The sequence below is a fragment of the Panthera pardus genome, unplaced genomic scaffold (assembly GCF_024362965.1).
Source record: "Panthera pardus isolate Hobbes unplaced genomic scaffold, ASM2436296v1 HiC_scaffold_24, whole genome shotgun sequence".
Classification (NCBI taxonomy): domain Eukaryota; kingdom Metazoa; phylum Chordata; class Mammalia; order Carnivora; family Felidae; genus Panthera; species Panthera pardus.
The window spans coordinates 48,240,388-48,268,138 of NW_026526810.1; the positions used below are offsets into that span (position 1 = coordinate 48,240,388).

General features: G+C 37.2%; 2 protein-coding genes across 3 annotated transcripts in view; one reads left to right on the forward strand and one right to left on the reverse strand.

Annotated features, from left to right (window-relative positions):
* MYEF2 (myelin expression factor 2) overlaps positions 1–9,053 on the forward strand; it is a 38,956-nt gene extending 29,903 nt beyond the window's left edge. For both annotated transcript variants that reach the window (XM_019442199.2, XM_019442197.2), the window contains one exon: positions 570–9,053. In XM_019442199.2, the coding sequence (XP_019297744.2) occupies positions 570–733 (164 nt within the window). In that variant the 3' untranslated portion in view covers positions 734–9,053. The remainder of the gene's footprint in view (positions 1–569) is intronic.
* On the reverse strand, positions 1,199–27,751 carry SLC24A5 (solute carrier family 24 member 5). The gene is made up of 9 exons (XM_019442202.2): positions 27,571–27,751; positions 26,688–26,867; positions 9,339–9,422; positions 9,142–9,245; positions 8,706–8,806; positions 6,618–6,901; positions 4,345–4,551; positions 2,345–2,446; positions 1,199–1,631 (listed from the first exon to the last, which is right to left on the reverse strand). The coding sequence occupies exons 1-9, from the start codon at positions 27,689–27,691 to the stop codon at positions 1,309–1,311; spliced, it is 1,506 nt and encodes a 501-aa protein (XP_019297747.2). The 5' UTR covers positions 27,692–27,751; the 3' UTR covers positions 1,199–1,308.

Sequence of the window (27,751 nt, forward strand, 5' to 3'; positions counted from 1 at the left end):
AATTGTAGTATTGAATAAATAAAATGGCACTGTGGTTAATAAGTAGAATTAGTGGGGCCCTTTGTGGCCTGATAAAAATTAAAATTCTGGGCAGTTGCTACTATTTGCAGTGGTGAAGTAATGAAAAGGAAGATAAAAGGGAAAGGAGAGATTGGGGAGATTGGGCAGAAAGTGAAAAAAAATTTTTTTTTTTCTAAAAGTAATTTTGTTCATATTTGTAAGTTTGTTATTGTGCATGGTGACTTGCTGGCATTTTATGCTGTTTGCCTTGCTGCTATAAATTTACTTCAGAAACTAAGAATTTAATATAAAAGTATTTTTTTATGTTCTACTTTAATAAAATATTAAATCCTAAGCAAATTTATTTTTATTCCTATTTTGTATACTTTAACATGTTTATATTCAGAATGTAAAATGATGAGAATAATGTTTATATGATGTTATTTTTAAATCATTAATATTTTTAGCCAGCTATTTATCATTTCATTGGCTATAAGGAATATCAGACCTGTGTAGTGAGATGAAATCCACTTAAACTGACTAGTAATTTTATAATTTTTCTTTCACAGGTCATGTAATGTTTGCAGAAATAAAAATGGAGAATGGAAAGTCAAAAGGCTGTGGAACAGTCAGATTTGACTCCCCAGAATCAGCTGAAAAAGCATGCAGAATAATGAATGGCATAAAAATCAGTGGCAGAGAAATCGATGTTCGCTTGGATCGTAATGCGTAATTTTAAACCACGGTTGGAACATTCTTACATCTGTTTTGCTGAATCTCCTAGAAAAAGTCATTTTTTTTAGTAATACTGTATGCTTACAAAAGCTGTAAAAATGAACTTTTAAAACTCCCACCAGCTTTTAACAGTATAGTGTTAAATATACTGTGGTTTTTGTTAATCTCAAGTTTGGGTTTTTAAAGACAGCAAGTTGGTCATTCAGTTTAAATGAATGGTTATACTGTTTTTAATGAAATAAGCCATTTTTCTTGTTGTTACTTTCAGTACTACATAGTGGGATTTGTCCAAGTTTCCTCAACTTTTATCAACTTACTGTAAGGTAAAACAGATGGTTTTTTCAAAACTTCCGTTTTATATATGTAATTGTCCTTGAAAAGAAAGGGCTCAGACAAATTAGGATGTGATTTTGGGTTGGTTTTAAATTACTTTTCTTGGTGATGAAGAATTACTGTAAGTAAGTTTTAGATTCTAAAGTTCAGGATATTTTTTATTTGACTTAAATGAAGAAATGGAGTTTTCCTGCTCTTCCTTCTCCCATCATCCACGTTTTCCACATAACCCTATTAATATCAACCTCCACAGCCCCTTATTTTATTATTTCCGATGATTCCAAGTTCATATAGAACCGATAATGTGGTAATCCCCAAGTATAATAATAGGCAGACTACTCCCAGCTTTCTGTCTAGTTTCCAGCCATTGAAGTGAACTGCTGAAAAAAGGAAAATAATAGAAATGTTGAGAGAGATGGTTATGTAAGTTAGTCCTCTGCTGTTCACTTCTATAGGAGCTGATGCATTTATAAATGCAGTTTTAATAAACCATGGAACACCTAGGCACAGCATATCAAACACATTGGATCCCACGATGTTAGACATAGCCATATCTCCTTTGCCTGCAAAAAAAAAAAAAAAAAAAGCATGTTGTTAAAATGTGCACACCAATGCTGTATTTTTATTAATAAGCTTCATAAAAAAACACTGGAAATTTTTTTTTGTTTGTTGGTTTTGGAAAATTGTTATTAGAACAAAAGTCTTACTGAATTTGTATTTTTTAATTTTGGGGGGGTTAGTATTTAAAGTCTTAACATTTATTTAATAATAATTATCTTTATTTATTAAACCATTTTTCAATAAGGTCTGTAGATTACTTGTTGCTTTTCATTCTCATTTAATATGGTTAATTATGATTTAATGCACATTTCAGATAAGTATTATTTGGGGGTTAGATTTAGTGAAGTTAATCTGCAATTAAATAGTAAACCCTTCCTCTTGAGTCACTCTTTTTTTTTTCTTCAAAGTATGCTGAGGAAATTTTTTTTTTAATGTTTATTCATTTTTGAGAGACAGACTGAGCGAGGGGAGGGGCAGAGAGAGAGAGGGAGACAGAATCTGAAGCAGGCTCCAGGCTCCGAGCTGTCAGCACAGAGCCTGATGCGAGGCTCCAACTCACAAATCATGAGATCATGACCTGAGCTGAAGTCGGATGATTAACCGACAGCCACCTGGGCGCCCTGAGGAAATAAATATTTTTAAAGGTACTTTTGCTCAGTGTATTTCAGCCAGGCTTGAAGAATGGGCATTGCAGCACGAGGGACCTAGCTCTTACCTTTTCTTGCAACCAACACACTGGCAATCGTGTCTGGCAGGCTTGTTCCTGCTGCTAATAAAGTAAGGCCCATTACTGTGTCTGGAATTTCTAATGTTTCCCCTATAATAAACATAGATACTACAAGTTATAAATCTTATAGATTCAGTAACCATTCTCTGCAGTTATTTCAGATATTTCCTTCCTGAACAAAAAGAAAATAGGCACATTTAGATTTCACAACCAATATGTACTTAGATTTTAGCTAGAAAAATATTTGGATAAGATTGGCAAATTGGGTAATACAGGTAGTACAGATTTTTAATGATAGATATCTAAAGATATTTAATAGACAAAATTCTACTAAGGAATAATTCCTCTGCCTGATAATGCCTACCAAAGGTTTGGATGTTCACTATTAACTGATCAAGGCTGTTGCTTAATATATGCTAATGATAAGATTGGTTATTTTCTGTTTTGCAAAGCATTTTCTTAAAGTCAGAATTAAACAAGTTGTTTATAGCTATTTTTAACCTATAAATGTGTTAACATGGTACACATTTTTTAGGTCCTACTTTGGTGATATACCTTAAACAAAGGAGAACAAAAATCGGGTTCTACCTGAATCTTCCTAACATCATGTTCCCGATTTATTAATCCTTCTGTTAAGTTTGATGTCAGTCCAGCATTTTCCAGAAATGTGTTCAGAAACAGAATCAGAGGGAAGTTAAATAAAAAAAACATGTAACTGCTCTTTTAATGTTGCAATTGAATACTTACCTTAAAGTCTTTTTCTTAAAATGTCAATTAAAAGTACTTTAAGTAGCTGTTTATTGCATGCTTTATATATTGATATTGGAATTATAGTTGGTTGTTAATTTTTGTTACTGGTTTGCCAGAGTTCATATGTACATAAATAACACTAATATTTATCATCTTGGGGGCTGTTCTATGATCTGTTACTTGATTTTGCTCTTTTCCTGATTTCCTATTGTTAAGTATATTCTGGCTGAGAAAATTTGGAGAGATTTAATATGCAAGCTAATTGGACTTTTTCATCCTTGTCATTAAAAGAAAAGAAATACTCTGCTTTTTGCTAGCATGCTATTCTAAGTCATACATTAATTTGGGGAAAGTCAGAGATCGGCAAGCTTTTTTTGTAAAGGGCCATGTAGTAATTATTTTAGGCAATGCAGGCTATATGGTTTCTGTTGCAAATATTCACCTCTGCCATTTCAGTGTGAGAATATCCACAGATAATATATAAATGATTGGGTGTGATTATGTTCAGTAAAACTTAATGAGCAAAAACAGGAGTCCTGACGGTTTGGGCACACAGACCATAGTTTGCTCACCTCTGATATGTTCATTTGGGTTAACCTTTCTGGGAGAAATTCTTGATTTTTTTTTTTCCTATGTTTATATTCAGTGTTTTTCTTTTGGAGTTCTGTGAAACTAGAGCTGATTATGGCCAGCGGTAATATTTAAATTTCAATCATGAAGGTAGTAGAAACCTAAACTTAAATTTTATTTTATGTACTTTTCACCCATTTCATAGTTGGTTTGTATTGCCATATCCAAAAGCAAAGTGAAATGTAATCCAGTTAAACAGTGAGCATGTACTGTTTTCTCAAAATATTGTCCCTTTGCTATATTTTTCATTGTGGAATAGAATTCAATGGATAGAGCATATTGTAGACCCCATACAATGTGATTTAATTATTAGCATAATAGGAGGACATCCTGTGTACTTGATTTCATTTATAAGAAGATCCCTTGACTTGTAACTCTAGGCTGTATAATATTTGAGAATATAGTTGGTATATAATACACAACTTACAAACCCCTGAATGATCTTGCTGGTATATTAATATTTAATCTTTTTGTAAATAGCAGTTATCTTTAGTCTTTGTGGAAAGAGAAATTCCTCCTTAGCTAGACTTTTAGTGAATATAAGCAGTTCTTCTGTGAAACTGATTATTTTCTTTTTTAAATTGTGCTCTTGTACTAAAGATACATACCAGTTATTGTGACCATCCAAACCAGGATATATGTAAATGCAGATATCCATAGTGCCGACACGAAAAAGGTTATCATAAAGTAATTTTTCCAAAACTTTCTTCTACAATCTGGTGTGGTTAGAAAAAGTAAGGTAATGATAGGAAGGGATAGTACCCAAAAAATTCTTTGTAAGTCTGCTTCAGGCATGTTGAAAACACTTGGTGGATCTGTTGAGGAAAAAATAAATGATTTTGAGTTTTCTCAAATGGCCAATTAAGTTGGAAATGTCCATTTAGAAAGCTATATTGAAATAAATTAGCTGTATCAGTTTCTAAGAGGCTATTTAAAACATTTGAATACCTCATTACTGATATTGCTGGCAAAAAGGAACTAATTGAGACTTTAGGGCAGACAGTATAAAATGCGATACTCAGCATTTCTTGATTTGGGACCTAAAATCCATCAAAATATCTTGGATCATTCAGTAAATGTATTCGACATAATGTTTATTAAGTGTCAGTTGGACTTCTTTTGGTTTTCTACAATATGAATGGTTTTTAGTAACTTTTTTTGCTTATGGGACTAACTTGCCTTCTACCTATTATAGCTAATATAGTTGTCTCTGTCCTCCAGTATTGATGATGTCTCTAGCCTGCCCTGTGTATCAGATAATGCATACTTAAGATGTATAAAACAATTATAGCATAATATTTTTATTAAGTTGAATATTCCATTCTAAATATCATTGTGATTTTTGGGGGGCTTCAAGTTTTCTTTCTTAACATTTATTTGTTAAATTTGGAATTCACTATAATTCTTAGGAAGAGCCTTTAAGAAAATAGGAACTAGTATGGAATCTACAATATAACTTATAAAACTTGAGTATGTTCTTTTATTTAATTTGTTTTGTTAAGTTAGTGGAAGACAATATATTGGATAAAAATAAGAGTTCACTTTAAAATTATTTAAAATTTGCATGGCATTTACAAAATAATGTACTATATTGTAATGTACCATTATAATGTAGCCATGTATTGGATCAAATTACATTACAACTAATGCCAGTAAAATAACTCATGAAAAAATTTTCAAAGCTTCAGCCAATGGACCATTAAATAATATTAGATATAATTTTAGTGTAATGAAAAGATTCTTTTGGTTCTTTTGAATTTCTTATTAAAAAATTTAACTTAGCAATATGCCACTTGCACCTGAAAGTCTAGAAACTAATTTTTAGAAGAAGGGGAAATGTCATGTTGTAATTTTTTTAGGTAGTAAATTAGAATAGCTTCCTAATGTACTTAGGTAAATTTAGAATCTGTTTCATACAACCACTTTGTAAAAAACTAATACATAAATTTCTGTTTCTGGCCCTAGATGAACTTCTACTAAACGCATTTATCCACATGTTCTGCAACTGCTTCAGATGACATATTTAAAACTAGTTTTTCGCACACCAGCACTTTTTCCTAAATTCCACGTTTTTGTAAGTGGTGTTCCCCTTTTCTCAATCAGTCATGAACAAAATCTCAGAATTTCCTCTGCTCCCTTTTCTGACCTGTACAGTCTTTCAGTTGTCCCACCTTGGTGATGCTTCCTCTGCATTGTCTCTTTTATTCCTACTCCTTTGCTCTGTCCAGGCACCTACCAAACACACCATCTGTTTTAGTGGCTTCTTACAGACCTCCATTTCTTTTATCCTCTAATTGCCCTGCTCAGAAACCTGCAGATTTACATACTAGCATATAAGGCTCTCCTATTCTTTACTATCAACCTTTAATCTGCTTCTTTAACGTATACATTCTGTGCTCCAGGTATGCAAGTCCTTGACCAGGCCTTTTGCTCATATTAATTCATTGGCCATCAGTTTATCGAATATACTTTACTTTTACTTCTGTTATTTACATAACAGACTTCTGTAACTGTTAATTATTGGTAATAAATCAGGCCATCAGTTAAAATCTGATCTGTTCCACAAGGCTCAGTTTAAATGCTGCCTTCTCTGTGGTTATCTTTCCTAGCTTTTATACAAATTTTATACAGTCTGCCCCATTTAGGAACTACAGTTGTACTTTATTTTCTCCTCTTTATAGTACTTCAACCTTCGTCTTCTAGCTATTTTCTTTTTTCTCTATAGTACTGGAAGATTCTTAAGGATAGGGACCACCTCTTCATCATGTCTGAATATCCACAGTGTCTTTTACATAAAAAGTATATAGTAATTGCGGAATCAAAATGAGACTCAAGTTTTTCTAGTGAGTAGATTTAATAGTGGGCATGATGTGCTTATTACCTTCAGAAACCTGACTAAGACCATGTAAACTTAAAGGAAGCTGAGAGTAGCCAGAATCGTCATGAAAAATCCCACTGTCAGTTCTTGATTGCCGACGGATGAGTGGCTGACCCTCGTCTTCCCATCCCATCAGTTGTTCTTGCTCACTTCTCCTCTCCGTAGTTTCGGCAAGACAAGTGCAGCAAGGGCTGAATTTCTTTATAATATATTGGTTAACTTTAATGTCAAAACACAGCACCAAAACATATAATCCATATATCAAAAGCAGTAAAGTTCCTTCATACCTATAAATTAGAGAAATTTGTGTATTTTAAAATAAAAAAACAAAGGTTTTGTAGAGCTACTAGTTTGGGGGCAGTATCTGCTTAATAATTTTCCAACACAGCAATAAAACAAGCAAATAATATTTCTAGGTGTATTTTGGTTTTATAGTTGTGTCCAGACTTGGCTACAGCATTATTATAAATTTATGCATAAAAGCTTGGCATTCATTTCTATATTTCAAATAAAACCAAGGATTCTAAATTCATTGTCTTCATTTATACTTTACAAATTATAGGCATAAAAAATGCTTTGAAAATAAAAATTGTAGACTTTCAAAATAAAAGTTAAACTAGTGAATAGTGATGGGAATTCTCCATCTCAGTTCATTGACAGCATGCATTCCTCAAAATATACAGTATTTTAAAGGAATATGGTTTATCTGTTAGTTCATTTCAACTGTATCTATTCAAATCTGGTGTAAGAATTTTGTGTAAACTATTCAGAATATATAAGGCTTTGGGACTTTCCAGTTTACAGGGGTTTTTTTCATTTTTGGTTTTTTTTTTTTTGTTTTTTTTTTTGATATAACTAAATTTGGCTTGTAGTCACAAGACAATAAGGATATTTAAAAAATGAAATTACATCATAGGCACTAAGAACTGTTGTCCCATAGTCTGGTCTCCTAAAGAGTTGTGATTAGGTAATACCACTACATTTGAACCTTTCATTTACCTTTTATTTTATAGCCAGTGAAGCTCTGCTACACTGAAAGCACAGAATTCTTGTTTTCCCTAATGGAGGGAGCATAGGTTTGGATACTCTTACAGTTATTGTCATTGTCCCTTTAGAGACAATCATTAGGACAGTCATTGTCACTTTAAAGATAACTGCTGAGTTCCAGAAGGATCCCTACTATAGGCAATAGGCTTTCTTTGGGAGACAGACTAGATTTCAGGATGATTCATTTAGAAATTCTGCTCCCTGCAAGATTTTAAGTTTCTTGTCTGCAGGTCTTATGCAGGGTTGCTAAGTTGTAATACTCCAGAAAGTTGTAAAACTCCAGTTGTAATACTCCAGAAAGGTGCCATTTACATTGTTTTCTATTTTTCTGGTATCCTGTAGCATTATGCAGTGCACAGTCTATATGGCTGTGCATTTTACATTCCTCTCCATCCCTTGTGACTCCTAGCATGGTGATAAACCCATAATAGATACCTGGTTCTTCTTAGTTGAAAAAGTTATTAGCTGTCCACTGAGTCACCCTCCTTTTCATTTTCTTGCAACAGCAAGACACTGGGAGGTAACAAAGCAAACAATTGCTAATACCTATATATTGTTGATTCTTAGAGGAAGAAGGCTATAGTTGTTGCTAAATGAACATCAGAGAGAGAGTTGGAAGAATTGAAAGATTTTAAAATTTACTTCCTCCGTCATTTCTCTCCTGTCTTGTGACTATGACCACTTCTAACCTAGGCAAGGTAAACCACCCAGTAGAAGAAATGACCCAACTGCTGGGGCTTTAATTGACAACAAAAGGGGAGACTGAACAGGCTGAGGGGTGAAGGAAGGGTGGTAATGTCCAGTGATTAGTGAGACAAGGAGACTCACATGACTGAAGAACTTTCAAAGGGAAAACCCAACCAGCACCTGTGATGAGGAAGTTAGCTCAGAGGCATGTGGGAAAATGGTACCAAAGTGGTAGGTAATTGAGAAGTGACTGAAATAACATTTCCGAAAAAGACATGTTGCTAAACCATTGGAATTTCATAAAAACCCTCTCTGTAATTGTGTTTTCCATAAGAGTAATGATCATTTCAAGCTTACCAGTAAACTTGGTTGTCGAATATTATGCCAAGAACTGCAGCTACACTAATTGCATATGCTGCACAGTCTCTGAATAAGGGCCAACATGATAGCGTTGAGGCCTGTAAAATGATAATTTACTGTTTCCGTTACAGTGTAACTTCAAGTACATGCTTAGCACAATAATAAAACTATATGTTTGTAGCTAAATATTGTAACCTTTTGCATTTTGCTTAGAGAAGGAATTTTAAGAAAAATGGTGTTTCAGAACCTACTCTGGTTTTCATAAATTTGACCAAGAGCTATTTGTGGGTTAACTTTAAATGAAATACATGTTTTTCTACTGATTAATAAATTCGATTGAACACATTACTAGTGCCTTGTTTGTTCTGGACCATAAACCATTTTTGTAATGTGTCAAGACAATAAATTTGTGGAGTAAAGTTGTTTTACATACCACATTAGATAGTAAGCCACAAGCTGCACAGATGCCAAAGAGGTTATACATTGCAGATCCAAGAATGGTGCTAATGCCAATGTCTCCTTTTGTGATAAATACACCTATAAGCAAGGTAATTGCTACATTAGTGCTACCAGACTTGAAGAAGATAAAATCACATAGAGTAAGCAAAAAATATAAGGAGCAATATTTACCCAGGAAAGCAGTAACCAGCTCAGGAGCTGAACTACCGGCTGCCATAAAAGTTGCACCTGCAACATCCTGAGACAGTCCAAGGGCTGCAGACAAATGAAATTATGTGAAAGTGACAAAGGGAATGTCTCTATAACTAAACATTCAAATCTATAGCTTCACAGAAAAGCACTAACCGTGACTTAAACTGGAAAAATAAAGCATGCAGGTTAAAAAATTAGAGGAACCCAGTCTTGCTCTCTGAATCCATTACTTAATGCTTCCTTAGAAGGGGAGAGAAGGCCAGAGACCATGGGAGCTATACTGCAACTCCGTGTTCTAAATGCCAAGATGCAGGGTTTTGTGGGACCCAGAAAGAACTTTCTAGCTGGGTGGCTGTAGGTGTATGGCAACAGCCAGACTTCTTTAAAATAGTACTGTCAACAGTGCTCCTGTACAAGTTGATGAAACTGAGGTATCTCAGGAGTCCTAATCCAATTTGAAAGAGGAGAAAAAACGAATTGGTAGTTTTTAAGATCTGTAAGTGAAGCTGAATTAGGATTATTCACAAATTCGCAATTTCAACTGTGTCAATACAAATGAGAGGAAATTAGTTCACTAAAAACCAAATAAGAATTACTTTTGTATAATTACAGTCTATTGATTTAAAACCTACAACCATTAAAATTTTAGAGTACTAAGCCCAAGAAAATACTAGTATTCAAATCGTTTGTGTATATCCCCGAGACTTACAAGCACAGCCACTGTCTTCAGTGATGAGATGAAGGGTCTTAGGAAGTTTTTGGCTCTTTCAATTTTAGAACTAAGGGATCTACTATGGGAAGGAGAAGAGAAAGTCATGTTGAAAAGACTACCTTGTTTTGGGAAGGCTTAGACAAGGTTGCATCAGAAATCCCCAACTAGGTTTTACTGGTACATTATGAAGTAGCCTATGGAAGTAGCATGCTTTTTTATTCTTGGTGTGGCAGATTGTATTTTACAAAAATGGCTACAGTATTTGTGTCCTGGTGATTTTCCAGAACCTTTCCATTTCCTGCCTCTCACCCCCCCCCCAAAAGTGGAGTTTATGTCTCCCCCTGTGACCACTTTGACTAACAATATGGTAGAGCCATAATATTTCTGAGGCTGGGACATAAAAGGTGACAAAACTTCTTCATGGTTCTCTCTAGGGACCTTTGCCTTAGAGCCCTGAACCACCACACAAAACCCCAGCCACCGTGAAACTCCTGTACTGGAGATACCTCATGAAGAGCCCATACAGAAATAAGAGGTGCCTGAGGAACCCCTACTAGTTCAGCCCCCAAATTTTGAATCTCTCCATCCCAGGCACCAGACATGTGAAAGAGAGGCAGCTTTCAGATAATTCCAGCCTTCTCTTCTGACTATAACTGCATGAGATGCGTCAAGCTGCAACTAACAGCTGAGCCCAGGAAACCCTCGCATCTGTGAGAGGTAATACCATGATAGTTTTTTTAAGCCACTGGTTTTGGGGTGATTTGTTAAGCAGCCATTGATAGAACACCTGGCTATTGTTGTACTTACTGAGTACCTACTATGTCAGATGCTTTTTTAAGTGCTCGGAATGTGGCAGAAAAAAAGACCAATGTTTCTGTTCCCGTGGAACTTTAATTCTAGGGAAAAGAAACAGACAAGATAAGCAAAATATGTGTTATGTTAGAAATAGCAAGAAGCAAAAGCAGGGAGTGGGGAGCATATAGAATGTCATGAAGAAAGGATTGTAATTTTAGATTGGGTAGCCAGAAAGGCCTTTGCGGAGAAGGTAAATTAAAAGTTTTCAAGTGAGAGAGCTAGGCACATATGTAGAGGCAGACTTCACTTTACTGTGCTCCACAGATAACGTGTTTTCTACACATTGAAGGTTTGTGGCAACCCTGTGTCAAGTGTATCTGTGCCTTTTTTCCAACATCATTTGCTAATGTCATGTGTCTATATCACATTCTGATAATTTTCTCAATATTTCAAACTTTTCCCTTAGTATATTTTGTTATGCTGATCTGTGATCTTGGATGTTACTCTTGAAACTGTTGGGGTTGCCATGAACTGCACTCAGATAAGACAGCAAACTTAACTGATAAATACTGTATGTGTTCTGACTACTCCCCCGCCTGGCTGTTCTCCTTTTTCTTTCCCTCTCCTAGGCCTCCCTATTCCCTGAGACACAATACTGAAATTAGGCCAATGAATAACCAACCCTACAGTGGCCTCTAAATGTTCAAGAGAAAAGAAGAGTTGCAAATCTTTCACTTTAAATCAAAAGCTGGAAATAATTCAGCTTAGTGAGGAAGACATGTTTTAAGCAGAGATTGGCCAAAAGCTAGGTAGGCCTTTTGTATCAAACAGTAGCCAAATTGTGAATGCAAAGGAAAAGTTCTTGAAGGAAATTACAAGTGCTATTCCAGTAAACACACAGAAGGTAAGAAAGCAAAAACATCCTTATAGCCGATACAGAGGAGATTTTAGTGGTCTGAATAGAAGATCCAACCAGCTACAACATTCCTTCCAGCCAAAGCCTAATCCAGAAGAAGGTCTCTCTTTAAGTCAATGAAGGCTGAGAGGGGTGAGTGAGGAAGCTGCAGAAGAAGTTTGAAGCTAGCAGAGATTGGTTCGTGTGATTTAAGGAAAGAAGTCACCTCCATGACATAAAAGTGCAAGGGGAAGCAGCAAGTGCTGATACAGAAGCTGAAGCAAGTTATCCAGAAGAGCTAGCTAAGATCATTAATGAAGATAGCGAAACAATAGATTTTCGAAGTAGACAAAACAGTATTCTATCGGGAAAAAGGTGCCATCTAGGACTTTCATAGCTAGAGAAGACGAGTCAATGTCTTGCTTCAAGCCTTCAAAGGACAGGCTTTTGTTAGGAGCTCATGCAGCTGGTGATTTTAACTTGAAGTCAATGCTCATTGGCCATTCTGAAAATCCAAGGCCCTTAAGAATTATGCTAACTCTATTCTGCCTGTGCTCGATAAATGGAACAATAAAGCATAGATGACAGTATATTTATGTACAACATGGTTTATTAAATGTCTTAAGACCACTGTTCAGACCTGCTGCTCAAAAAGAAGATTCCTTTCAAAATATGACTGCTCATTGACAATGCACCTGGTCACCCAAGAGCTCTATTAAGAGATGTACGATAAGATTAATGCTGTTTTTATGCTAACACAACATTCATTCTGCAGCCCATGGATCACCATTCTAGATCCCATTAAGAACATTCACGATTAAAAAAAAAAAAAAAAAAGAACATTCACGATTCATGGGAAAACCATCAAAATATCAACAGAAGAGGAGTTTGAAAGTATTTGATTCCAACTCTCATGAATGATTTTGAGGGTTTCAAGACTTTAGTGGAGGAAGTAACTGTAGATGTGGTAGAAATAGCAAGAGAACTGGAATTTGAAGTGGAGCCTGAAGATGTGACCGAATGGCTGCCATCTCATGATAAAATTTGAGTGGGTGGGGAGTTGCTTCTTACGGATGAGCAAAGAAAGTGGTTTCTAGAGACGGTGACGATGCTGTGAAGACTGTTGAAATGACAGCAGAGGAATTAGAATATCACACAAACTTCGCTGATAAAGCAATGACAGGGTTTGAGAAGATAGACTCCAATCTTTAAAGAAGTTCTAGTGTTAGTAAAAGGCTATCAAACAACACTGCATCCTATAGAGAAATTAGTCATGAAAAGAAGTCAATCGATGTGGCAAAGTTCATTTTTGTCTTATTTTAAGAAATTGCCACATCACCCCAACCTTCAACAACCACCACCCTGATCAGTCAGCAGCCATCAACCTTGGGGCAAGACCCTCTACCAGCAAAAAAGATTATGATGCGCTGAAAGCTCAGATTATAGTTAACATTAGGTAAAAGGTTAGATAAGGTAAAAGGTAATAGGTGGCTAGATCATGTAAGACTTGTGAATCCTAGCAAGGATTTTGGCTTTTATTTTGAAAGATATGGGAAGTGCGTGGAAAGTCATCCACCTCCTTCTTGCCAGTGATGCCAGCCCCAGTCATGAGGTTATTTGGTCTCAAGAGGCCCAACCAGCTCTATCTAGTCTGAGCTATTTTGCCACCTGTTAAGCCTCTGTTGTGAAAAGTCCTCCTAGGATATTTGGAATGATTCCTCACTATTTGCCTTTGGTCATGTTGCTTGATGAACAGGTTGCAGTGATGAATGAAGGCAGAGAAGTAATATTTTGTGCAACACAGTTCATAACGTTTCCTTTGCTGGTTAGAGTCTATCTATCTATCTATCATCTATCTAGCTGACTCTGTGTAAGACCAATTGGCCATAAAATTTTAAAATAGAAGATGATAAGACATATTGCTCTGTGCTTAACTTTGTTCATTTCAGGAATGAAGTAAATGATATCTTACATTCATAGTATACAATTCACTTTCATATACATAATTTAATAATCTCAATTATCCTCTGATATGAGTGGTGGTATTTCCATTTTACAGATGAGGAAACAGGCCCAGGAGGTTAAGTAACTCAGTTACATGGATAGTAAGGATCTTATATGTGAGAAGTTAGGGCATAAACTCCAAGTCTGTTGTTTCTAAATCCAATGCTATTTCTATTTCACCACAGAAACCTAATGTAAAAATGGCACTAAGGCAGGCCAATTATAACATGTTGGGCGACTCAGTTATTTTCTTTCCTGCCTCATGGCATGGGCATATAACTACCCCATTCTATTCTTTCCTAGGGCAAATAATAGTTACTGGGAGTCAGGGATATTTTGGAAGTTTTCCAGCATGTTCCAGAGAATGTATACATTTAGTGATATTGGATATTAGCATGAATTCTCTAATTAAATCAGGGCCTGATAATATGTGGATGAAGTTGCAAAAGAAAAAAAATGCTTAATTTTGAACTAAATGTCCAAACTTGGTGCAGCTCAAGAGTAAATGACCAATCTTTGCTTAATGCTAGTTTAAGAATGCTTCATTAGAAAAATTCAGTCTCAGGAGGGAAAAGGTGATCTGTTGAGCTGTTTGCCACAAGGAAGGAAAATGAGTGACCCTTTTGAACACTTTCACTATCAAAAGGCAGTAACAAAAAAGCGTGTTGCTATTCACTGGGCTCTAATTGAGTTATGAAAGGAAAGGTTCTGTAACGATGGATATATAAAACTTCAAAGATATTTTAACAAATCATATCTTAAGGTTCTAAGCATATTTTGTAAAATGGTTTATACCTTTGAACTTTAGAATAGACTGACTTTGTCTTCGCTGACCTTTGGGTAGCATTTCTCTCTGCGATAGTTTATTATTAAAGATAAATTGTTCTGGTTTTTTTCCCCCCAGAGCTATTACTTTTTTCCTCTTTATTACTCTAAAGGAATAATCACATTTCCTTCAGGATATAGGAGAACTGTTCAAGGTGAGTTTTCTTTATAGGTTTAGATATCATTACATTGTTTATATAAAGTGCAACTTTATGATAATGACCTGTGGTCTATGGGGACCACAACTTAAACCAAAATTCATCAGACTTTTTCTTACACATGTTCTCTTCTCTGATGCTATGTTGAAAAGCTTATGACAGCTTTTTAAAACTCTCTTCTGGAAAGATAATATAGTGGGAAGAGTTTTAAACTAAAATGGAAACCTGTATTCTGGCCCTGCCTGTACTTAATATGGGATTTTAGACACGTTATTCAGACAAGCCTTACATTTTGCCATCTGTAAAATGGAGTGTTGGACTACGTACTCTTTGAGGCGTCTTCTAATTTTGTCAATTTTTATCAAAATGTAGGATATGGATTCTATGCTTTTAGACTCTATGCCACTTTTTATTGTTAAATAAATTTATAATAAAAAAACCTCCTACATTACTGAAAATTTAGGAGATAGTGTGGGAATATAGAAGGGGAAGAATCACTTATATGTTTACCATTGTGTTTTAACCACTGATATCATTTTAATGTATCTCCAGCCCTTTTCACAATGCACATTTTAATAGTTATAAGCATAAGCTATATGTAATTTGGCATCCTCTAATACAATTTTAGAAACTTTCCAGTGGCAGCAAATTTTCATGCTTTGGGAATGGATTAGAATGACCAATCAAAGGTCATTCAGACACACCTCCAGTGACTGGGATGGTAGTCATCCTGAGTAGTTTTAATTTCGGTCCAGAATGAAGTATGACAGCAAACCAAGGTGCTTTATGATTTGCAAAACTGTTCTAACATTAATTTCAAATATATTTTTAGATTTTTTTTGAGTACAGCTTTAACATCATAGGGATAAATGCCTAGCTTCCCAGTGTACAACATATATATATTCTGTGATGTTTTTAGCAATAAATAAAAACATTTTGATTTCTTTATAGTTACCACCTCATATTTTATCTGAGCTATGAGGGAATAAATTCTGAAACCCTGTGTAATGCTTTTAAAGACCTAATTCCACTTATGAGGACTCCCTCCAACCTCCAATCTAATGTCTATAACATTATAGTGATTTTCCACCTGACCTAAGCTTATCATATAATGCATGTATAAGACACTTTATCTCCAAACCTCACAATTACCTCAGTTCTGGCTCCATAACTTGCCCAAGGTCACATAGATAGTAATTGCAGAGACGGGATAGACACCTAGATCTTTTTTACTTTCAAAAGCTACTCTTTCAGCTATCCATGTAGGTAAAGCAAAAAGATTAATGCATGGCTTTATTATTATTGTTATTATTACTATTACTATTATTATTGTTGCCTGTATATGCAATAGCATCTTGGTAATACCCAGACAACTTGGCAGTTATTCAGATCCATATACCTTGGGTAGATTTAGATGCAATCCAAGGGGACCACAACTTAGATCAGAGAAAAGAAACACAAAGAAGATGAATATGCTCTTAAGAGGAGGATGAATGCCCTTGTGGCAGGGAGAAAGCACGGTTCTTAGATTCTTTGTTCTTTGGGAAGGCTTGGCCTCTGTAAATTTCATGAGGATTAAGAATCAAACAATCCCCTGAAACTGTTGGCTATCCAAATGCCATACCCACGGAATTATTCAACTGCCTTTCACTTTTATCCATTTAGAACCAATTCCACCTGGAATTAAAACTCACATTTCTCTCTTATTGTCTATTTCTGAGACATAACGTTGCAGTTGAACATGGGCAAACATGGTTCAAAGCAAAGTGAATAAAAAAAAACCTTTTGATAACAAATTAGATATTTTATTTAAGTATGTTTCCCCAACACCTTATTAAGATCATTTTCACTTAAGACATGTTATACCTCAGGGCGCCTGGCTGGCTCAGTTGGCTGAGCACCCGACTTCAGCTCAGGTCATAATCTCATGGTTCGTGGGTTTGAGCCCCATGTCAGGCTCTGTGCTGATAGCTCTGAGCCTGGAATCAGCTTTGGATTCTGTGTCTATCTCTGTCCCTCCTCTGCTCACATTCTCTCTCTCAAAATAAATAAATAGACATTTAAATTATGTCAGGGTCTGTGCTGGCAGCTCAGAGCCTGGAGCCTGCTTCAGATTCTGTGTCTCCCTCCCTTTCTTCCCCTCCCCAACTAGCACGTGCTCTCTCTCTCTGTATCTCTCTCTCTCTCTCTCTCTGTCAGAAATAAAGGAACATTAAAAAAAAAAAAGATGTTATACCTCAAAGGGTCAGCATGGTGGAGGAATTAGAATTCCTAACTGAGTAGTATATTAGTGTAACATTTAAAAAGACAAGTGTCGGCGACACCTGGGTGGCTCAGTCGGTTAAGCATCTGGCTTCAGCTCAGGTCATGATCTAACGGTTCATGAGTTCAAGCCCCACGTCGGGCTCTGCGCTGACAGCTCAGAGCCTGGAGCCTGCTTCGGATTCTGTGTCTCCTTCTCTCACTGCCCCTCCCCCCACTCATGCTCTGTGTCTCTCTGTCTCTCAATAATAAATAAACTTTAAAAAATAAATAAATAAAAAGACAAGTGTCTTAGCCAGCTCATTGTGGACTTTGGTCTATATCAAGTGACCAATTGTAGGGGGTCCTCAGTTTTCTACGAAGTTAGCTTGAGAACTACTGTAAAGAACTACTGAAAGCTACTGTAAACAGTGGCTAAACAACTCTAAGAGACCCCTACTACATATCAAAAGTATACATAAAAAGGATTTATTTTGGCTTTATGCTTAATGTTTGTGTTTCTAAAACCAAACTGCTTATAGAGATAAGATCTAATAGTCTTATCTGGGCTATAATTTAATATGGTTTCTATTATATTTTTAATTTATATTAATTTATATTTAAGTTAAATATTAAATATACTTTATTTTTTTTTTAATTTTCTTTTTAACGTTTATTTATTTTTGAGACAGAGACAAAGCATGAATAGGGGAGGGTCAGAGAGAGGGAGACCCAGAATCTGAAACAGGTTCCAGGCTCTGAGCTGTCAGCACAGAGCCTGACGCGGGGCTCGAACTCACAGACCGTGAGATCATGACCTGGGCCAAAGTCGGCCGCTTAACCGACTGAGCCACCCAGGCGCCCCTAAATATACTTTAAAGATATCACTTTTTAAAAAAGAAAAGGTCACTAAAGATAGAATAAAATCGTATGGATTTTAATGTAAAGGAAATAAAAGGAACCCTAGACAGAATATTCCAGAGATATTTGAAGTATCATTTAAAGTTGTTACATGGATTATTAGATTAGATAAAAGAATGGGTTTCATAAATGTACTTTCTCTTGCTTTTATTTGCCTTAAACTTGGTTTTCAAGGTCTAGCAGATGCACTCTAGATTTGATATTTGCCCCAAACATATCCATATTGACTTTGATCACTCACCTTCTGCACTTTCATTTTTCCTGAGTAAAGAATTATAATCTCTGTAGTCTGTTCTTTTTTTTTTTTAATGTTTATTTGTTTTCGAGAGAGAAACAGTGAGAGCCAGGGAGGGGCAGAGAGAGAGAGAGAGAGAGAGAGAGAGAGAGAGAGAAGGAGACAAAGAATCTGAAACAGGCTCCAGGCTCTGAGCTGTCAGCACAGAGCCCGATGTAGGGCTCAAACTCATGAACCATGAGATCATGCAGTATTGTGATAGATCATCCAACAAGTATACCATAGAGCTTTTGGAAGAAAGAAGAAACCCCAAGCAAACAGTACCAGATGTGACTAGCTTTACAAACCAAGCATGGGAATTTTAGACAGTTTCATAAGTCAGGCTTACATGAATGAACAGAGACCACAAAGACCACCCCCCCCTTTCTTCCTTGTCCTCATTTGGAACCTGTCTGTTTCTGTCTCTGTCTCTGTCTCTGTCTCACACACACCTAAGTGTATCCACCCAACTCCGGGTCTAGGGTAGCACAACTGGTGGGGATAAGGGAGCTCCCTTAAGATTATTCTTTACCCCATTACCTCTAGCTCCCTTGATCTCAGATAATATTCCACCTCTGATGACATCGTTTATAACCCCTTCCCCTGAATCCTCAATTCTATTTCCCAATTCAGAAACTGGGTCTTATCTCTGAAGGTAAAATGCTCTGGACACTAGAGTGTGATTTTTATTCCCTCTATGATGTGGATTAATTTCACTTCATTCCTCTATGTTCCATGAATCATCATCAGCCTCTTTTCTGATAGAACCTCAGTGGATATAAAAGAAAATGGGATTCGAGGAAGAGGACACAGGAACAGCATTTCCCCATATTGGTGCTACAGAGTAAAGATGCCAGCAAAATGTCTCGGGTTGTCTAACAAGAGGTATGTGTTGAGGATGGGGTGGGGAGGAGAGTTTGTGTGGCTTCTGTGATCGTAAGTAGAGCAAGGAGAAAGAAAAGAACCTTGCTGGAAGAAGTCTCCTGTGGTGGTGACTCTAGAGGAAATTGCCAGATCAACATAGATAGCTACAGACAGAAAAAGGGTCCAGGGTGGGTATCAGCAAGAGGCTCTGGCCTCTACCATGTCCTGCTCATCCTCTGAATGGAGAGTCCTGAGCCTATTCTATCTTCATCTGAAGACCCTTCCATTGACCAAATGAACTACTACTGGTGGCTTGAGGAGTGGGTAATGAGGTGATGGGGCTGGGGTGGGCCAGGGTCCTGTCAATTCTCCCAGCATGTTCTAGGTTGGGACTTATAACATGCACCCTACAGAAAGTCATTGCAACCTATGTGATGATTTGGTTTCACAGTACCAGACTAAGATCTCATGGACATCCTAGACAACCAAAGGCTTAGGCCTCAGAGTCTAATTATTGTATTTGGCAAGTGTTTATAACATTAATTTACAACCTCCAAAAAGTGGCTGAAAGTCTAAACTGATTTTTTTAAGCAATTCAGTGGATTCTCTTTATTTTGTAGTATACTTCCTCCATAGTTACAATGAGTATTTGATGCTGTTGTTGGTTCTTTTTGTCAAAACTCCAGTGCTGTTGGGATGAAAACACCCTTTAAGACTGTTCACGGGTTCCTTGGGTGGCTCAGTCAGTTAAGCAACTGACTCTTGATTTTTGGCTCAAGTCCTGCGTTGGGCTCACTGCTGGGAAAGTGTGCTTGGGATTCTTTCTCCTTCCTCTCTGCCCCTTCCCCACTTGCACATGTGCACTCTCACTCTCAAAATGAATAAATCAACTTAAAAAAAAAGAATGTTCAAATAGAACAATTCTGAAACAACCATATTATGTCTGCTAACCTCAAAGAAGGATGTGTCAAATTATATCAGAGCAGTTGAGAACATTGTTGGATGTCAGCATTGGAGAGGGAAGGCTTTGCTGGCTGGTCTTAGGTAATTATGTATCATGTCAGCTTCTCATCAGCAAAATCAAACTCATAGAACTGACTTTGTGGGGTTTCTGTGAAGACCAAATGAAACCATCTCTATTTAATTTAGAGCCATGCTTGGTCTTCTATAATTGTTTTTTGACAAATAGCTAATAACTAAATATATAAATAAATAACAACACTCCAGCACATTGTGGAATGCTTCAGTAAACTGTTTTCAGGATTACATTAATCCTTATTAGTTGACAAAATGGGTGGAATTATTATAACACAATGCTCTTCAAAAGAACTATGGGGAAATGTAAAGTGTTTGCAGACTTTTCTGAGGCTAGTTTCTGTGGATGTAAACAAATCCCAGGGAAATTGTTTTTTATTGCTGATGTCCTAATTTGGATGGACTATGCTAGACCTTGAAAAGAGAAATGACAGAATTAATTTATAGGCACTTAAAAAATGAATCAGGCCAGCACTATTTCTATCTCATTTTGTTGCCAGTATTTTCAGCACTCAAGACCAGGGTCAGTTCTCAGCAGCTGAAGAAGATTTAGCAGCAGCATGGGTATCCATCAATCACACATGTGATATTGTGATTTATAAGAAATACGTATTTGGTCATTCAGACGACCAAAATATATTTCTCTTATATATTTGGTCTTCAGCCACAGTTACTGACTCATGCTCCCAAAACCCTTGGAATTTCCTAAGAATTGAGAGTGATGAAGGCATCTTTTGTTATGTTAACAAAGCGACTTTTGGACCCTACCTAAGAACAAACCCTGTAATTAGAGGGTTAGAACTTTCAGTCCCACCCCTGACCTCTAGGAAGGAGAGAGGGACTGGAGGTTGAATAAATTGGTCAATGATTTATTTGATCATGCCTGTGTAATGTAGCCTCCATAAAACCCAAAAGAACCTTTCTGAGTTCAGAACCTATCTAGTTTGGTCTCAGTAAAGGGGGATTTGCTGGAATGGCCCTGGCTCACAGAAGCATTTGGTTTGGGAAGAGAAAGGATGAAAGGAACTTGGTATCTGGGTGGCCACGCAGTCAGATTAGAAAGGCAATAGAAATGTGGGTGCTAAAGGTATACCCATATAAGGTATAACCCTGTGGAAATCACTCTGAAAATTTGAAAGGTGTATGAAAGTAGCAGCCTATAAGACGAACTCCCATTTTGGAAGGCAATTGAAATAGGTAAGTAGATATCTCTGTGTGCTCCTTTGAGATGGCTACCTGGGTTCATGGAATGAGTGGACATGAGGATCTGGAGCAATGCAAAGATGGGCTGAATCTAGACACATTCTTCTTGTATCCCCAGAAGCACAAAAATGCCAATAAGAACTGTTCTATCTGCCAACAAGAGAGACAGAGACTACAGAGGGCTATGTGTCAGATTCCCTAGTAGGAAGGTCCTGACTATAGCTGGCAAGAAATATTGATGCTGGTAGTCTTTGGGGCCTAAAAGTGGGTCCTGACAGGAGTATTCACTGCCTCTGCAATGGGCTTTGCTTCTCTAGGATTAGATGCAAATGCTCAAAATACTATACAAGAATAGGAGCTAAAGATATTGCACTGATTTGGATTGCTGACCATTTCTCCAGACCAAGGAACACATTTTACGGTCCTTGATATCTAGCAATAGGCAGAGAGAGAAGTTTGATAGAGAATTGGAGTGGGCAATCGAAATATTGGTTATCGAAAATGGGGGAAGATAAGGGCGCTAAGGGTTGGCCTATAAGCCTTCACCAGTGTGTGCTCACCCTGAACATGAGGCATCCTGAAGGAGTGTCCCCCACTAAATAGCTTTCTGTTTTCTGGTGGATCTGGGGAAGAGTGGGAGGGGGAAGGTGTTGGTATTCTTTCTTCCTCACATCACCTCAACTTTGTTGTTTTGTGCCCTTGCTAGATGTAGCGGTCAAAGGACCGGGGCTGCAGCCACAAGGGCTGGAAGCAGGGAGGATTGCTAAGGAATGGTTGTCTTCAACCTTTGTGTCACAATCCCTAAGGGTCTGGTGGGATAAGATGCACCGTCACCCCATCTGCCAAATTGAGATTAACAGTCAATTCAGCCATATTGTTTGTGGTAAAAATCACTCACTAGTTGTGCACCCGTATGACCTTGGACTGCGTGATCAGGAACGGACTGAAGGTGGGCTATTGCTAGTATTGCTGCCTGCATGCAATGTAGCTCAGCACTGTGGACTAGGTAGTTAGTTACTAATGAACTGAATGAGAGTCTAGTAATGTGCCAGTATCTTTTAACTTCTATGATTGTTTTGCTACCAGGGGTACGTGTTTGAAGACCAGGAGGTGGGCTGCTGCGATGTTGTGATTTATAAAAAAATAGATATTTGGTTTTCATCCATAGTTCCTGCCTCAAAAGCCTGCTCGGAAAAGTTCCTGCTCCCCAAAGCAGGAAATTCCTACCTGTAGAGCTAGATAAAGTTGTCTTTTGTCATTTTAATGAGGTACATTTTGGGCCCCAACTGTAGAGGGCTGCTGGTTGCCAAGGGAACAAACCATGTGATTAGAAGGTGGGAACTTTCAGTCTCACCCACAGGTCTCCAGAGAAAGGAGGGAGGGCTGGAAGCTGAATCAATTGCCAATGGTCATGATGTAATCAGTAATGCCTATGTGATGAAGCCTCTGTTAAAAAACAAAAAGCTAGAATTTGGAGAGCTGGGAGAGTGGCATGTCTGGAGAGGGCATACCTCATACCTTGCTTCATGTTTCTCTCTTCCCTCTGGCCGTTCCTGAGTTACATCCTTTTGTAATAAACTAGTAATCTAGGAAGTAAAATGTTTCCCTGAGTTCTGTGAGCCACTCTACCAAATTAATTGAACCCAAGAAGGAGGTCATGGGAACCTTTGATTTATACAGCCAGTTGGTCAGAAGTATAGGTAACAGCCCAGCCTTATGACTGCTATCTGAAACCCAAGAAGAGGGTTGTTGGAGCTCCCAATCTGTAACCAGTTAGTCAGAAGCATAATAATCTGGGCTTGCAAATGGCATCTGAGGTCAGTTGGGGATGGGGAGGGCAGTCTGGGATCTGATACTATCTTTGGGTAGATAGTGTCAGAATTGCTTGCTGTTGGGGGAACTGCACCCCCCCTCCCCTGCCAGCTCCCCTCCCACACATTGGAATTGTGAACCCAATTCTGGACTGAATACCAATTTACACATTCATAATAGCTACTGTATTATATTTCACAGCAAAGAGCGATTCACTTGTCTGCTGATGATGTTTCAAAGTAATTCCACAAGTGGCCTAGTGGAAGTCATTATTATAAATATTCTATGAAGTCACTTAATGAAGATTATTTTGAAGTAGCAATCTAAATTTTAATGCAGTTCCTTCTGCAAGGCTAGAAAAGTTATTTATTTATTTACCACTCCCAAGACAATTTTTTATAAACAAAATTCTTGATGAATTTATTCTTTTAGTCAAGGTATTGTTTGGAAATGTGAAAACAAAAAACAAAAAACAAAAAAAAAAGATCTTATGTGGATCCTGAGAAACTTAACAGGATCCCATGGGGGGGGGGGCAGGAAAAAAAAAGAGGTTAGAGTGGGAGAGAGCCAAAGCATAAGAAACTCTTAAAAACTGAGAACAAACTGAGGGCTGATGGGGGGTGGGAGGGAGGGGAGGGTGGGTGATGGGTATTGAGGAGGGCACCTGTTGGGATGAGCACTGGGTGTTGTATGGAAACCAATTTGACAATAAATTTCATATATTTAAAAAAAAAGGAAATGTGAAAACAAAAAGAAAAAAATTTTTTGACTTTTCTATTTTCCAGGAAGAGAAATTTTCAAGGTGGGACAGAGTACCTTGAATTTAAAATTTCTTAGTGTTAATATAATTAACATAATCTATGTACGTCGTCTAATTAAAGGTTCACTACTGGCACAAGGATGAACAAATAGATTATCACAACAGTTAAGAGTTTGGAAGCAGAGGCCCATACATATATATAAGAATTTAGTATATGAAAATTGATTAACTTTCTGAAAAAGTAGCACTGAATTCTATAGCAAAACAAATTCTTAGTGAAAGAAAGAAAGAAATGTAAAAAACAAAAAAAAAAAAAGAAACTACACGTAACAGAAATTATGATAATTTCTCTGACCTGGAGATAAAAATTTCTTTCTAAGTGTAAAACCAAAAGGAGAATCATAAAGGAAAATATTTATAAATTTACTTAAAAATATGTACACTTCAATGTGATAAACAAATTACAAAAACAAACAACAAACTATGAAAAAGCATGTGATATAGAAATGATATTAGAAAAAGGGTTAATATCCTTATATTAAAATAATGTCTTGGAAATCAGTAAGAAAAAGACAAATACCCTCCTGTCAGAACATGGGCAAAAAAGCACAAAAGCAAAACCACAAATTGCAGTAAGCATGAAATGTTTACAACTTCACAAATAATTGGATCAATACAAATTTTACAAAATGACATTCCATTTTAAAGCAATTAACAGATATTTTAAATGATATTATTCATGGTTTTCTGGAATGGAAGTTATCCCACATTCTGGAGGTATAAGTTGGCACACCCTTTGTGAAGTGCTTTTGCTAATGTATAAAATAAAGCTTAAAATATGCATAGCTCTGCGTCTTTATCAATAAACAATCAGAAAGGTTTGCAAAGATCTTGTACATGTATGGGCACAACATTGCTTAGGATAAAAAAATTAAAAAAACACAAATGTTCAATGAGATCAATAATTTTTAAAATTATGATAAATTTTTACTGGGTACCTACTATGTATAAAACCCAGGGTTAGGATCTTAAATCATTTGGAAAATCATGCTACCATTAAAAATCACGTCTTTGAAGAGTATTTAATAATATGGGGAAATGTGTAGAATAAAATATATGAGGAAAAAGTGTGTACCTTCGAGTGTACTTCAAACTGTATATATAGCAAGATCTAAAAGGTCAAAAGAAAATACACCAAATGGTAACTGTGGGGGTCTCTGGGTGATCAAAATGTAGGTGATTTTACTTTTTTCTTCTATTTTTCTTGCATTTCATCAATCTGAGTAAAAATATGATGTGAAAGTAATTTAATCTCTATTATAGAAAAATATTGATGTCAATGTAAAATGGAATGTCAATATAAAAATGTATATATTTATACCTACTTAAGTTAAATAATAATAATAACAAACATGCTTACCTGTTCTATAAATTTTTTTCTTTAAACAAATATGTGTTGAGAGCCTCTGCTCTTTCCAGGTCCTGTTTTAGGTCTTAAGGGTACTGCTATGGTACAGTGAACAAGAGAGAGAAGGACTAGCATTTCAGTGGGGTTGGGGAGCAGGGGCCATGGGAAAAAAGAGAGTTAATATTCTAGCTCTCTCTCTCTCTGGGAAGAAATACCAGCAATCTCTGTGTGTGTGTGTGTGTGTGTGTGTGTGTGTGTGTGTGTGTGTGTGTGCATGTATGAGCATGTGAGATGAGGGGAGAGGATGCAGTTTCTGTGCAATCCTGTGAGTGCAATAGGAAACCAAACCCTTAACTTTAACCTTCTCTGAAATGAGCACATTCAACCAATGAAACTAACCAGGCAAGAGACAGACTGGAAACTTCTGCTGTCCTTTTGCTTATATGGCCTGAATCATCACTGATATCCTGATTTTAGGGACTGGTATACTGATGAAAGGGATATGCTCAGAATTGTAGACAATGTACCTGGCCGAGGGGATGGAACAGAGGGGCTTAGCCTGGCAGATCTTATTTTCAGAAACCTATAAGTGAGCTTAACTTTTAATAACTGAATTTACAATTATCTGATGCCTGAGGTCACTTTACATAGGACGCAGGACTTACTTATTTATTTGTTCATAAACATCAGTTACTTTCCTTACTGGCAGAAGGCTGAAAAAGGAAGTGGGGAGGAAGATAGTCCTTAATGTCATTTGTTTACCATCTACCTTTAAAAACAATTACAATTTTAGAGTAAAACAGAAAAAAAAAGTTTTTGAAAGCATAAAATGGCAAGCATTAGGAGTCTCTTGTATTAGGGGTACACACCAAGTGCATATATGTGGAAACTTGGAACAGTTTAGAACGAACTGCCAGCCAGGTAGTACAGCAGACAAAGAGTTTCTGGAGATAGTCAGTGTAATAAAAATTGCTGGGTACTCATTTAAAGATGCTCTGCTGCACGTGAACCACCAAGAAAAACCACATGCAGGCCAGTTCCAGAAGGTAGGGGCCCCACAACACAGAAGGCCATCTCTGCAACCAGCTGAGATGGACAGAACTGTTGCTGAGCTGTTTTAAAGACAGCCACGTGGGGTGCGTGGGTGGCTCAGTTGGTTAAGCGTCTGATTTCAGCTCAGGTCATGATTTCACAGTTCCTGAGTTGGAGCCCAGCATCAGGCTCTGTGCTGACAGCTCAGAGCCTGGAGCCTGCTTCTGATTCTGTGTCTCCCTCTCCTTCTGTCCCTCCCCTACACACACTCTGTCTCTCTCTGTCTCTCTCTCTCAAAAATAAATAAACATTAAAAAAAATTAAAGACAGCCACGTATTTGTGGCACAATTAATTTGGAAGATGATGGGGGAGATTTCCAGCCACTTACATTCGCTGATGATTTCCAGGGAGGGTAGGAAGTACTCATCACAGACAATAGACACGGCCATGAACATGTACAGGATAATTAGGAAGTAGATTACAATGCCTCCATCTTTGCGCTCCTGTTTTGTGAAAAACCCTTCAGGAAATTCCAGGGATGGAGGCACAATGCATTGGGTGCTATTTCCTGTAAGAAAAAGAGGGAGAAAGTTTGAAATATGCTGGTGTCACTCGTTCCAAGCCCACAAGGAGAGATTTCTCAACAAAACTCTTAAGTGTGGGGTAACAGTGGAATTTCAAGAACCCTGGTGAAAATGTATAAAACACTTTTGAATATGATGCAGCTGTAGAAGTTTAAAAAAAAAAAATAACCTTTGGGACCCGAAAGAGGTGCTTTAATGAAATAACTGATGATAGCAAAAGAACTACAAGAAGAAAAATTATGAAATCACTCTTCCTTGTCTGCTTTCTTTCTAGAAGGGAATTTTGAACCCCTCTTCCTCCTCAAAGAGACATTACGTCTCTGATGATTTCTAATATCTGTACAATTTCATTTTCCCATCTCAGAGCCCAAAGTTGTCCACAGACCTGTGAAGAATCCTCCACTGTTGCAGAGAATTTCTAAGACGAAAGAAGATTTTTTTTTCATGATGAAGTCTCTAACAATAAAAAACTAGAGACCCGCCTGTTTTATGCTGTCTGTGAATTATCTCTGAGCTATCTTTGAAACTTATTCGAGGCATCAAAAGTGTTTGATATTCTTCTAAGTGCTAAAAGTCAGAGGAGGAAGCATAAGCCGAAGTGAGTAAAGTGAGAATTTTCCTCTCTTTGTCCCTTTCATCCATATGTGACAACAGCAGCAGGGGCAGCTGACCCCAGTGTCCACCTACCTGTGGCCCTCGGGAGACGCCGGGGCAAGGGTGCACCTGAAGAAGGCAAGTGTGCAGTGGCCCAGAGGATGCCGAGGAGCAGAGCCCTTCTTGCCCACCGTTGGCCCCCTTCGGTCTGCATTTCTGCGGTGCTCTCACTGCAGTGTGCCGCTTTGGGAAGGGGGAAAGGGAGGACTAAGCT